The sequence below is a fragment of the Netta rufina genome (genome assembly GCF_964035555.1).
Source record: "Netta rufina genome assembly, chromosome: 6".
Lineage (NCBI taxonomy): Eukaryota > Metazoa > Chordata > Aves > Anseriformes > Anatidae > Netta > Netta rufina.
Window position 1 is genome coordinate 39,849,403 of NC_140129.1, and position 12,098 is coordinate 39,861,500.

Consider the following 12,098-nt stretch of genomic DNA (forward strand, 5'->3'; position numbering starts at 1 on the left):
TGATTGCTCCTTTCCCCACCATCCCCAATCACCTAGGAGCATGAGTTTATCTTTACTCGTTGACACCAAGAGGCATCTTGTGGTTAAAGGAGATCTAGTCCAAGTGACACCTACAATTAATACGTTACTAGAAGTGTCTAATCAAATCCCTATTCCTTCCAAAAAATGAGGAGTGCTGTAGAAGGTTTTCAAGAAAACAATAAGCACCTTAGAAACACATACAGAACAAGTTCATATAAACAAGTTACGTGCAACCAGTTAATATGTTTGGTTATTGCACTCAGTCACTGAGATAAGTGTATGATGAAAGTTTCGGGGTTTGGTATGTTATTCAATTGCCAGAGTCTATGACTTCTCCTTTATAAATCCAATAATGTCATCTATCAGTAACTACTACTTGTTTGGATCAGATCTAACCAAGAGCATCAGACTGAGATGATGCACAAAGACTACAAAGATTGTTTTCTGACTGTCAACGAAAGAGTGTGGTTGCATAGCTTATTACTGTTGAGAAACTGCATGACTAACTCTATATCACATGTGACCACCTATTATAAAACTGAGAATTCAGCTTAAAAGCCAAGATGTTCTTGGTGCTTTCCTTATTCTTCACCAAGATTGAATATATGACAAATTGAGGCAAGGGAAGGACTGAGGGTTGTTATAGGCAGATTTAAAATTAATGCTTACCAGGAATAATATTAGCTTTCTGCATTCTGATAGAGTACCTTCTTCAAGTGCAGAAGATGGGTCTCTCAGGTTTGGTCAAGAACCCAGGGAGTCGGGGGACAGGACACAAGTGATCTTGTCATTTCCTAGCTCCAGTTTGAAATCCAGTTCTCTCTTTTCCTTGCTTGCAAAGAACTTCCAAGTTTGCATGCTGGTACTCCGGCTATTCAAAGACAGTAGCCTACATGGAAATCCCATGGGATTATTTGCATTTAGCAACAGAAAAAATGAGAAAACTGACACTAATATGGACCACATATTAGTTATTTTACCACAGGACCAGTAGTTGATGATGATGAAATTAAACAACCAGAGAGCAGCAGAGCTCAAGGAAAAGCTAACTACATGTAAGCACAGTTCTTTTAATTTCAGAAGTCCTGTTCCTAACCCAGGATAGCCCTGTCCTCCCAGATACCTAAGGGAGGAGAAAACACCACAAGCTTGACCAAAACTGAAGAAGATAAATTGAAATCCTAGCACCTCTAGGCTTCCTATTTTCTAAGACAGTTCTCTCTCTTTTTTTTTCCCCTTCTCTTTTAATCTTCTAACACCGGTTCAATATTACATTTTGGGGGTGAGGAGATTCACAGAAAATTCTCTCACCTGAACGTGGTCCATTTCAGAACATTTTTATTTTCATGACTTGATGAGAACTGGTTGGGCAGATTTGCATCAGGAGCAGCAGCAGACAAGCAGAACAAAATTAATTTTGAGAAGAAAGTACTTACATGAGAAATCCCACTTGCAGTAAAATTAGAATTTTCTGGCATACAAGCAGATTGGGTTTTGTTGGATTTTAATTATTTTTTTTTTAAAGACACATTAATAACCCAGACATGCCACACGTGCACCTTGAAGGTCTGAAATACATCAAGCATTCCCACGCACTGCTGTGCAGCAGGTTTTTTGGGAGACTGGGGTGGGGGAGGACCTGTTTAAAGAGAAGCTCCTTCCCTGGGCTCCCCACCACCACCACTCACCCTGAAAAAAGAACTTCTCCTTGCTCAGAACTTGCTGGGAGTTAAACGAATGCTGCATTTCCCTTCAAAATGCTCCAGTGTGCTTAGAGTGGGTGTTATTTCTAACTACAAGCAAGGATGCAAGGAGAATAAATTTTTGCTAGAGAGAATTGTTCACTTGAAATTGTATTTTCTACCATGATACCAACTTTGTTCCAAGACAACATCTATAAAATCAATGGCACAGAACCCTGCACAAGAGGCGGTAAATTATTTTTAATACACTGCTGAGAGAAATTACATGGGGAAAAAAAGTAGATAAATTTATGGGTGCAAACCAAACAGTTCTTGGTGTTTTTTTGTTTGGTTGTGGTTTTTTTGGTTGGAATTATGATAGATGATGGCTGATGCATTAAGGCAAGAAAGTTTCAGTGAAATATACACTTAAAATCTAGTTCCACTAAAATGTATAGCAAAATTTCCAGCCATATTGAAGATAATTCCATCATCTGAATGTAGCACCCAGCTGTTTGAACAAGTAGGGGAATATATTGTATCTATCCAAGCCCCACCTATACTATGTGTTATTTTACACAAGTTGTCCATAGAGTTTTAAAAATGGTGGGTTTATTCATTATATGCATATTGAGAGTGGAGGAGTACCATGAACAAGTTGAGGTACCTGTTTATTAGCAGAACTTGTCCCAAGGGATTTCAAAGCCTTCAGCACTGACCACACTGTCAGAGGCCGGATGCATTCGGGTCAGTGTTTAGGGATTTGAGCACAGACAGCTTCCTTCCAATAGAGGTTTGGTGAGCTCAGGAGAAAATGCCAGATGTATAATAATCAGAAAACATACTTTCAGCAACAAGTAAGATATGCTTTCTGGGACAGAAGTCCTAGTCATCTGATAGACATGGCATTTAAGAGAACATAGGGATGGAAGAGTCCTCTCTAAATATAGTGACACCATATAGTGACACTCTAGTGACAAGCTCTAGAGAATACTAGTGAGGTGATGGACTAACAGACCGAATAATTCAAACAACTGAAGACTTGTTTATGAAAAGCAATGTCATAGATACTTGTGTGAGAAGGCTGGAGTGTTTTATTTGGGACAAAAACAAAAACAACAAAAAAAAAACAGTCCATGTCATTTAGAACATGGATATTAGCAGTGTATTAATTATCCGACAAGTTTTTCACATTTTGCCTAGTTTATATTTGTATTTACGAAATAGAAGTGGTGTATCAAATTAGTAATAATATTGTTCCATAGTACTAATTAGGCAAAGTGCTCTACCCAGATTTTTCGTACATCACATGGCAATGCTGTTGATGTTATCTATTTTAAACATGGCCCCCTTCAGGAGATCTGATCCTGACAATGCTGTCTTCAAAACAAATTTCAAACCTTTTGTTTCTCTGTAAGCTATTAAAATTAATTGTCTGGGTACTTAATACACTACTTCATTTTGCAGTATAGGATGCCTAAATGATTTGGAACAATGCGTTTCAAATTGTCCATTGGGTTTTGAACTCTTATTTCAATTGGCTTCACAGAAATAAATGTATTAGAATCACTATAACCATTACTGATACAAAATCACAAGCTGCCTACATTGCAGAACTGTTTTGAAGCTGAATTTTAAGAAGAGCCAACCCCAAACTCATTGGTATTCTTTCAAACTTCTCTCTGCTTAGACCTCCATTTTCATTTGCCTCCAGCACTTAACCTCACTCACAATTTAGGAAGCACCTAGGGTTACTACAATATGCAATAAAGTCCATTGCTGAACCAGCAGCAGTATGCACAAATGCCTTTTTACAAAGTTCATGCTCTGAACATTGGCCTTTTCTTGTTTTCCAAAGATTACCAGATCTGCTTTACTCCACAGCCATAAATTTGGTAACTTGTTTGAGATACGATAAACACAGAAAATACAATAACTTGAATTTAAATTGTTAAATTGTTAAAGTATGTGGTTTAAAATTGGAGCTCTCTGCTTGTGTCCATGAGCACAGAAGCAGAAATGAGGAGCAGGAAGCGCCCTCCGTCCCCTGCTGCCGCCAGCGCAGACACGGGCAGCAGCTCCTCCACGGACGGCTGAGCTGGGGCAGGAACCTGCGTGTGCGGGGCTCTGGCTGCAGCTGCCCAGCACCTCAGGACCTACCACCAAGCTCGTCTGAGGGCCGAGACAGGAGGAGAGCCAGCGACTCGCATCTCACGACATTTCTAGAGCTTTCGGTGGTTTGCAGGTTCAGGTCCCCAGTTACCCGGGACTGCTGATCTTTCACCCTTTGTCTCCAGTCTTCATCAGGCCTTTGACACACCAAATGCCAGCGGAGAGGAAAAAAAAAAAAAAAAAGGCAAACAAAAACAAGGCATGGAGAATAAAAACGACAAAAAACCACTTTGAGGCAAATGTGCTCCCCAGTTAGATGTTTGCATGGCATGGTTCATAGTAGGACAGAAATAGCATATCCTAGGGATTTAAGAGTCTTTGGAAATGGGTAACACCATAAAAACATCTGCCAACTGGAAGTACTTCTAGGGTTGGCTGGAAAACAAGAATTCTGTTTTGTAATTTGTTTTGTTCCACATCAGGAGCAAACTAAGACCTATTGAAATTTTGTGCAAGCAAAACAGAATAAAACGCATAGACAAGAGCCAGCAGGTCAGTAGTTACCACTTACCTCAGCCCTCTGCATCCCAGGTCCATGTCCTAACTGCAGAGCAGTCTTGCTGTCTATTTGTCTCCTACTCCGTTCATTCAGTAATCTGATGAAAGCTTCCAAAATTGCCACAAGAACGATATATTTTTGCAAAAATATTACACAGTTGATCATAGCAAATGAAAAAAAAAAAAAAAAGCCAAAGAATTCCCAAACTGTTCCAAGACCCATTTTAACATTTTCCTGGTGCCTGGTACGTGTACGGTGTGCATTGAAGCGCGCTAGGTAAAATCGGCAGCACAGAACAGCTGTGAGCTGACAAAGCAGCCAGCCTGACACCAGCTCAAGTGAGATGCAGTCAGTACGGGATAACGTGAACTCCTCTGACAGCGGTAGCAGTGACTCAGGAAAACACACCAAAATGCTCTTTCTAGGAAAGAAGTTTTACAAGAATAGCAATAGGGAACTGTCTTCGCTTTGCCACCAGACCCCTTTGCCCCCAAGCCCACAGGACTCCAGAAGCGCCAGTTTTACCTCCAGGCCTGCCAAGCCTCCGTGAGGCAGTAAAAGAGCACAGCTCCACCAAGGCAAACCCAGCCTCGCTGCCCAGCTGCAGCTCCTATGAAGGGGACGACGGGCATCCAGCAGACGCAGCGCTCCCGGGTTCTTACACGCGCAGGGGAGAAGCTGCAGCAGGGTCCCCGTGGTCATGGCTGGGACTCACTTGTTCGGCTTTGCCAGTGACCAGGAGATGAGTGGCAAATGCACCTCTGAAGAAAACATGAACCATGCTTACGTGACGCTAAACTCAGCTGGCAGTCACAGCTCAGGAAGCAAGATCCCCGTGCCATCATTGTCTTTTCTCCAAAATCCTTTGCTCACTGTGCTGCAGCAGCCAAAAATGCCAGCAAAATGTTGGTCACCACCTCAAATGTCATCACTAACAAAACAGCATTGTTTTACCAGGATATAGCCTTGGTGACTTCACACGAGGGGTGTATGTCTGCAGTTCTGGTCTCTGTGGTGCTAAAGAGCACAGACAATCACAGAACATCCCGAGCTGGAAGGGACCCGCAACCACCACCGCATCCAGCTCCTGGCTCTGCACAGGAGCACCCAAAAATCAAAATACAAACCATACCTTTGAGAGAAAGGCATCCAAAATATCCAGGGGGCAAAGTATCTCATGCAAAAAGACTACGCATCTTGCACAATTACAGCCAGAACACACTTTGTTTTCAAACCCCTGCTGGCAGCACTAGCACTGTCACACAGCAGGCTGGGAGACCTCAGGAGGCTGTGGAAGCAGAGGGGATCAGCGAATTCAGAGAGGAGTTAGAGAAACGCATGGGCAGCAGGTCCGTGAACAGATATTAAATGGGTTTAAGACGGTGAGGCAGGAGTGTGACTTAAATTACCTATCCCTAGCACAATAGTTTGGGATGCTGGACATGAAGGAGGGAACAGAGTGCAGGCACCAGGCACATGAGTGCGCTCCATCGCTGCTGGGGCTACTGGTTTGGACAGAGCATTGCTCTGACCAGCAAGGCACGTTCTTATTTGTACATGTAAGTAACTCACTGAGCTTGTGCATTCCTCTAGGCGAGGATGCATACAGCCAACAAGCCCCAAACTTAAAGGTATTGCCGGCTGCCTCTCCATCAGTAACCGTGTGCTGAAGAGCGCGCACTCAGTGCTGGCTGGAACAGCAGCAGTCCCAAACCAGCAGGCAGCAGCTGGCTGCTGCTACACACTTCTGCAACCCTCTCTGTATCCACCCCCAATGCTGCTTTTTGCACCTTTGAAATCTTGTTAAAAAATAGCCTTTGAATCTATGGAAGAGTTTGTATTAACCCGAGTTGGTGTCTTTTTGATGAGGAGGATGAGGGAGCCTTGTGGGACGTTTTAGCACCATTTAGACATGGAAAGCAGCTGATTCATCACTGACTTCACATCATAAACCCTCGTGTAAAACCCTCATATTGCCTCGACACACGTGTTGAAACCACACCGCCACACGACCGCCCTCCCTGCAGGAAGGCGAGGGAGAGGCTTTAAGGGAGAGGCTTTCTCCTCCAGTGGCCTCCGCGCTCCCCCTGCCTCCCTGCCCGCCGTGACCCTGCCTTGCCCCAGCACAGGGAGAAGCACGAAGGCTGCACAGCGTTGTCTACCAAACCCTGAGCATAAGAAGATGGTAACTATTTAGTCGAGAACAAGCAAAGGTATTTATTAGAGCTGTAGGTATAAATAGTCCCGAGGAGCTGCGCTGCCCCAGGCCGCGTGTTCGCGTACCAGCGCTGCTCTGCAAGGCTCCGCTCCTCGGCTTGGACAAACGCCACCACGCGCGGAGCAGCGCACGCAGCAGTGACTGCGGTGAGAAGGCGTACAAACGTGGTTATTTAGACAAGTCTCTCAAGTCAGATAGCTGGCAGGCACTTTGGTGTATCGCGGTAGACACCATCCCCAAGCGGATCGCGTTCCTGGACCACTAAGGCGTCTGACTTGTACAAAACTGGTCTGACCCAGCAAACAGATGTCCCAAGCCTCTTGGAAGATCCCTTTTGCAGTCTCCTTCTGTGAAGGACGTTTCACATGGCTTCACTTTCCACCACACAGGCTCTGGAGGTAGTGACACAAGTCCATAACCAGCGAGGAACTGCACGCTGCAGATGAGGTCCCAGCTCCGGCGCTAGCAGTGCCTCTGCAGCCTTCTCTTCCACCACGATGGGCCCAGATGGACGTGACCTGTGCACAGCTGCACTTAGCTTTCCCTGGCATTCTTTGGCATGTGTCTTGGCATGGTTTCTTGGTTCAGACACTAAAAATGTGTTGTTTTTTTTTTTCTTCTAACTGGGAATAAAGTGAATGCGTTATTCCCAGGTGAGAGCATCTGTCAGGTACATAATTAACTCCACATTTGATAAAATGCTTACTTTTTCCACACAAGTCTTGGCTTTAAAATATGGAAGTATTCTGTATTTGAGAAAGATTTAAATTTTCTCTATACAAATAAACAGCACCTGTAACATCTTTGTTTCCCTTCTCCAATGCCAACAACTGTGCCAAGGCTGATCTTTTTACTCAGCAAACATTTCTCCCCACAGGGAAGAGAGTTTTTCCTTTTCTCTCTCTATCAGATCAGTTTAATCCAGGTAAATAAGAAGTCTAGAAGGCTTGATAGGGATTTTCATGGAAGCTTTCAGCACAGAAGACCCATAAGAAAAGTTACAAACAATTGAGAGGAAGACTTCAGCCACATATTCCCAGCACACTAAAACGAGCCTCTGACCACAGGCTTCTTTAGGCAGCTGTTCCGATATGTATTTGTCAAAGTGCAACATAATCCTAACTAGCAACAAACAAACCTACTGCATATGGAAAAGGGAAACTAGCTTTTGGGGGGTTGCTTTTTTCTTAGAGTACCTCTTTTCTTGCCTATCCTCTCCCATGTAACCGTCAGTGCTACCCACGTGCTGATGCCTCGATGCTTCTTTTATTTTTCCATCCATTTACTTCTCTTACTGGAGCTCTGACACACAGCCTGGCCCTGTTTGAATGACAACACCCCAGGTCCATGCTGGCAGTATTCAGCACAGATTTGCCAGCCACATGAATAATTCAACATCAACTACGGAACGGCTTGTGCCATCTCCATAGCAATAAATACTGCGACGCCCTGAGAGCAGCAGATTATATATAAGCATTCCAAATCTCTTTAGAAGATTAGATTTTATGGGAGGACTAGAGGAACATCCATTAATAAACATACAGGAAAAACACCACGGGGGGTGGAGGGCGGCTGTCTTCCTCTACCTCACCTGGAAACTCTGAAGTGGCTTCCCCTCGCCCAAGCCGTGACACCTTCAGGGGAAGGCAGCAACAAGTTTTCTCCTGTTACTATTCAAACAGACCCTTGAAAGTGAGACCGAAGATAATCCCTCGCTATCACCAAGTTTCTCCTTCTCTGATCCCAGGCACACCACCCTCCAGCTCCCAAGATGAATATTCAGAGCACTTTGCTATTTCTGCTGTTTTGGAAGCACAGACTGTGGTACAGCCAGCAGCTGGACTGAATGACTTGTTGCTAACGCTCACAAATTAATCCCTATGATATTTTTTCCCTACTCAGAGGTGTTTTTGTTGCTGTAAATTTGAATGCTCACCTAATTAAAAAAATAGTTCATATTTCCAATTGTTCAGTCAAAGCCTAGACCAAAAGTAGTTCATTTGCAGGGCACAAACATGGATTTTGTTTAAAAGAACCCCTGGACATCCTGATCTGCTATGGGAAGCCACCAGCAGCACCACCACTTAAAGCATCCTGCTCTGGGACACTGAATGTCCAGTACCAAACTGCTGAGGTTCTGCCAAGGTTTGTGTTCTTCCTTTAGCTGCTTGTCTCTGCTTTATGGGCAGGGAAAGATGAGACCGGAGTTCTAGCTTACACTAAGGTTCCTCAACCAAGCCTGTATCCCAGCTCAGCAGAAGGCAGTGATTTCCAGAGCCCTGTCCTGGAAGAGCCCCCTGGAAAGCTGTGCGCTTCCCTCCAGCAGCCCAGCACCCCGCAGGATCCAGCTGGGTCCGACACAGGTGACAGGACTGGCACCCAGTGCTGCAGCCCAAACAGCCACACCGCCAGGAACGGCACGCTGAGATGCTGCAGAGAGCACAGAGCCATGTCCAGGCTGAACTCGTGTCACCCTTCTACATACACGGTACTGTTCAGAAAATGCTGCAGCACAAAGAGGCCAAGGATTTGATGTAACCATCTTTCCTAATATCTGCAAGATGCTGTGATTTGATATTTTACTGTTTGAGAAAGGCATGACCAATTCAGCCAACACCGTCAGTGCTGTTAATCATCCATGTGACAGATTGTCTCTCTGCTCCAATACTTCCAGTAATAAATGCTGAGAGGTGAAAACTCCAAGCAAAAAGCCTGGCAAACCCATGCTGAACTCCCGTTGTGCACTGAGCTTTGCCTCAGGCTTTGTCCCTGGCTGTCCATCCAGCTACCTCCCTCTCACCTCCACTTCCAGAGGTCCCTGGCTGTGCTCACCTGCGCACTGCGGCAGTCGGGGCCCTCAGGCTGCCTCGCATCCCGTTTGGTGTAAGCACCAGCCTGTTCTGTCACACAAGTGTACAGGGAAGAAACACACACGTGTGCACCAGGCAGCTAGAACCAAGGAACCTCAGGCAATAATCTGTGTCAGAAGATTATCGCTAACTTCACTACTGATTTTGTAGTTGCAACATTCACGATTACTTCCACTCACATAACACCTTCAACCCAAGAGATTGATTCATTCGACTCGTTTCTGAAACACCCTCCTTCCCAGGCTGCAGCTGTTTAACAGTCAGCCCAGCGTGCATATCCAAAGCAAACCAGAATGCACTCAGGCATATATTGTTAAAAACCAATATATAATACATATATTCGGCAGCACTAGATCTTGTCAGATTCTCATAAAGTATAATTAAGAGACCTGGCAACTGCTAGCAATTCTGTTTTGCAGGGCTATCCTATGCAGTCTCTTAAACCCATGAAGTGCCTATCTGCAAACTAGGCTGCTATTTCTACACGAGTAGAAACGTAGAAAAAGGCAGGCCACTCAGTCATAGGAGGACAAGGAAGACTGGGACTGAGAAGGAGAAATTAGAGGGAAGAGGAGAGCAGAATCTGGCAGCCATAAAGCCAAGAAGGGAACCTTAAAGAAAATTTTGAATGCAGAGATGAAACATGGCTTAATGGCTCAGTACTTTTTTAGGTTCTTAGATTACCTGGAGGATTTCAAGCCAACAAGGAGGTTTTTTTTTCAAAAAAAGATAAAAGAACACTGTCACTCCATAGTTACTCTTCCATTTGGAGAAACACACGATATGAAAATACCAAGAGGTACAGGTAGAGAACACAGTTTTCCAGGTACAAAGCTGAATTCTTCCCCATAAGATTAAGGGACAACACATCCCCTTCTGCAAGGCATGCTTTAGGAGGTTTGCATGGACACAGTTGATGTCATATCCAAAAAGTACACCATTTCCGTGCTGTACTATTTTGGGATCCAGCCCAGCACAGGAAAAAACACACCCAGACAAACAACAGTCAATAAGCCTCAGTACCTTGGTTTTAAATCTGGTGTTAACCTGAACCAACATTATTTACCTGGGAGCATGTGACTGGAAATACCCATTGCTGCTTAGTATACATTTGTTACCAATAGACAGTAACAGAACTAAAAACACTCTTTTGTTTGACTTGAAAACATTCTATTTAATTTATACAAATAACTACTAAATAGAAAAAGTAGATTAAAACAAAATAGTTATTTTTTTCTGGCAGAGTTTAAATGCATATTATATAGCTTAGAAGAAATAAAATGCATTCTCCCCACAGCATTCATGACCTAAAATTCTAGTTAATTCCTCCACTGCTTTCCTCTTCTAGATCAGTAAGATACTAGACACATTGTCATGTGGGTAACAGCTATATATATGTTCCATATTTGAACTGAAAATTGTTACAGACCACACACCTACAAATGTGAAGCACTTAAAATGTGACTATTGAGTTGTAATATGATAATACAGAAAACAATTATGTTTCAGGTTATAGTGTTACAAAAACATTTGTGTAAGAAATCATGAAAGAGGCCACATAAAAATAAGCTTTAACTTTATGCACTTATTTTACAGTTTAAAAAACTGGCAAGTGCACTAGTAATAAATAATTTGCAAGTTTTGTATAAACGAGAAATTCCTAATGTTCAGCATTATTGTAAACATCAGTACACATGTAAAATGCAGCTAAAATCTGACAGTTACATTTTCAGTTTACCAAATTCATTTCCTATTATTCAGGCATAGATCAATGTAGTATACAGCCAATCATATTTTTGGCAAGTCATGTCATTAAAATTAACAGTGACAGTGCAAGTAAGGAATGCAAAGAATTCCTAGTGCAATAAAGAAGAGAAGCACAGGCAATATTGCTGATTAAAATTTACCACTTCCATGTGTTCACCCTGGGAGTGATTAGGAGGATTAAAAAAAATGGGGGGGATAGGGGGGAAGTAGCTGTTCAAAGCCATTATTTAATGCCCTGATCTTGTCTTAGGATTTCTCTGTCTTCCTTCAGGCCACTACCTTTGCAACAGTACATCCAGCATGAGTCTTTATAGCTTGACCATTTGTGAAATGCCCACTGTAGTCACTGAGCAAAGTCCATATGGTTCTGATGTCTCCCAAACAGATGGCTTGGTAGAAACTTCTGCCTCTATAAGAAGCCACATGGGGACCAATTATATAAACCGTCTAGCCAGACTACTTCTGAACCAGACAAGTGCCTTCCTGTCAGGAGAGCACCATGAGAAGGTCAACAGTCAGCTTTCAGTTTATCTAAGGAATTATCAATTTTGGTCAAAGTCTTTTTGATTCGCAGGGCTGTTAGTCTTGCTGATGGATTTTGATACCAGCATTCTTTCATCAACTTGGCAAGAGATGTTAATGTCTGGGAAAAGAATAAGAAACACAAGACACTTGTAAGTATATAAATCACAAGTCAGAAAAGCAATAGATTGGGTTGTTAAGCACTAACACAACATGGTTTTATTGCCTCATTATTAGTCAATTTTCAGAGTCTAGAGATAACTTAACACTATTCGGGTATTTGAAATACACAAGTTTCAAGTGTTGAAAAGTAGTTCAATAACAAAAGAAAAAGTAACTAGACAATG

At 43.1% G+C, this 12,098-nt stretch overlaps 1 protein-coding gene across 1 annotated transcript in view; it reads right to left on the reverse strand.

Moving 5' to 3' along the window:
* Positions 1–6,607: 6,607 nt before the first annotated feature.
* ACVR1 (activin A receptor type 1) overlaps positions 6,608–12,098 on the reverse strand; it is a 59,778-nt gene continuing 54,287 nt past the window's right edge. Inside the window, exon 10 of the mRNA XM_084289658.1 lies at positions 6,608–11,872. Within this exon, the coding sequence (XP_084145784.1) occupies positions 11,738–11,872 (135 nt within the window). The 3' untranslated portion in view covers positions 6,608–11,737. The remainder of the gene's footprint in view (positions 11,873–12,098) is intronic.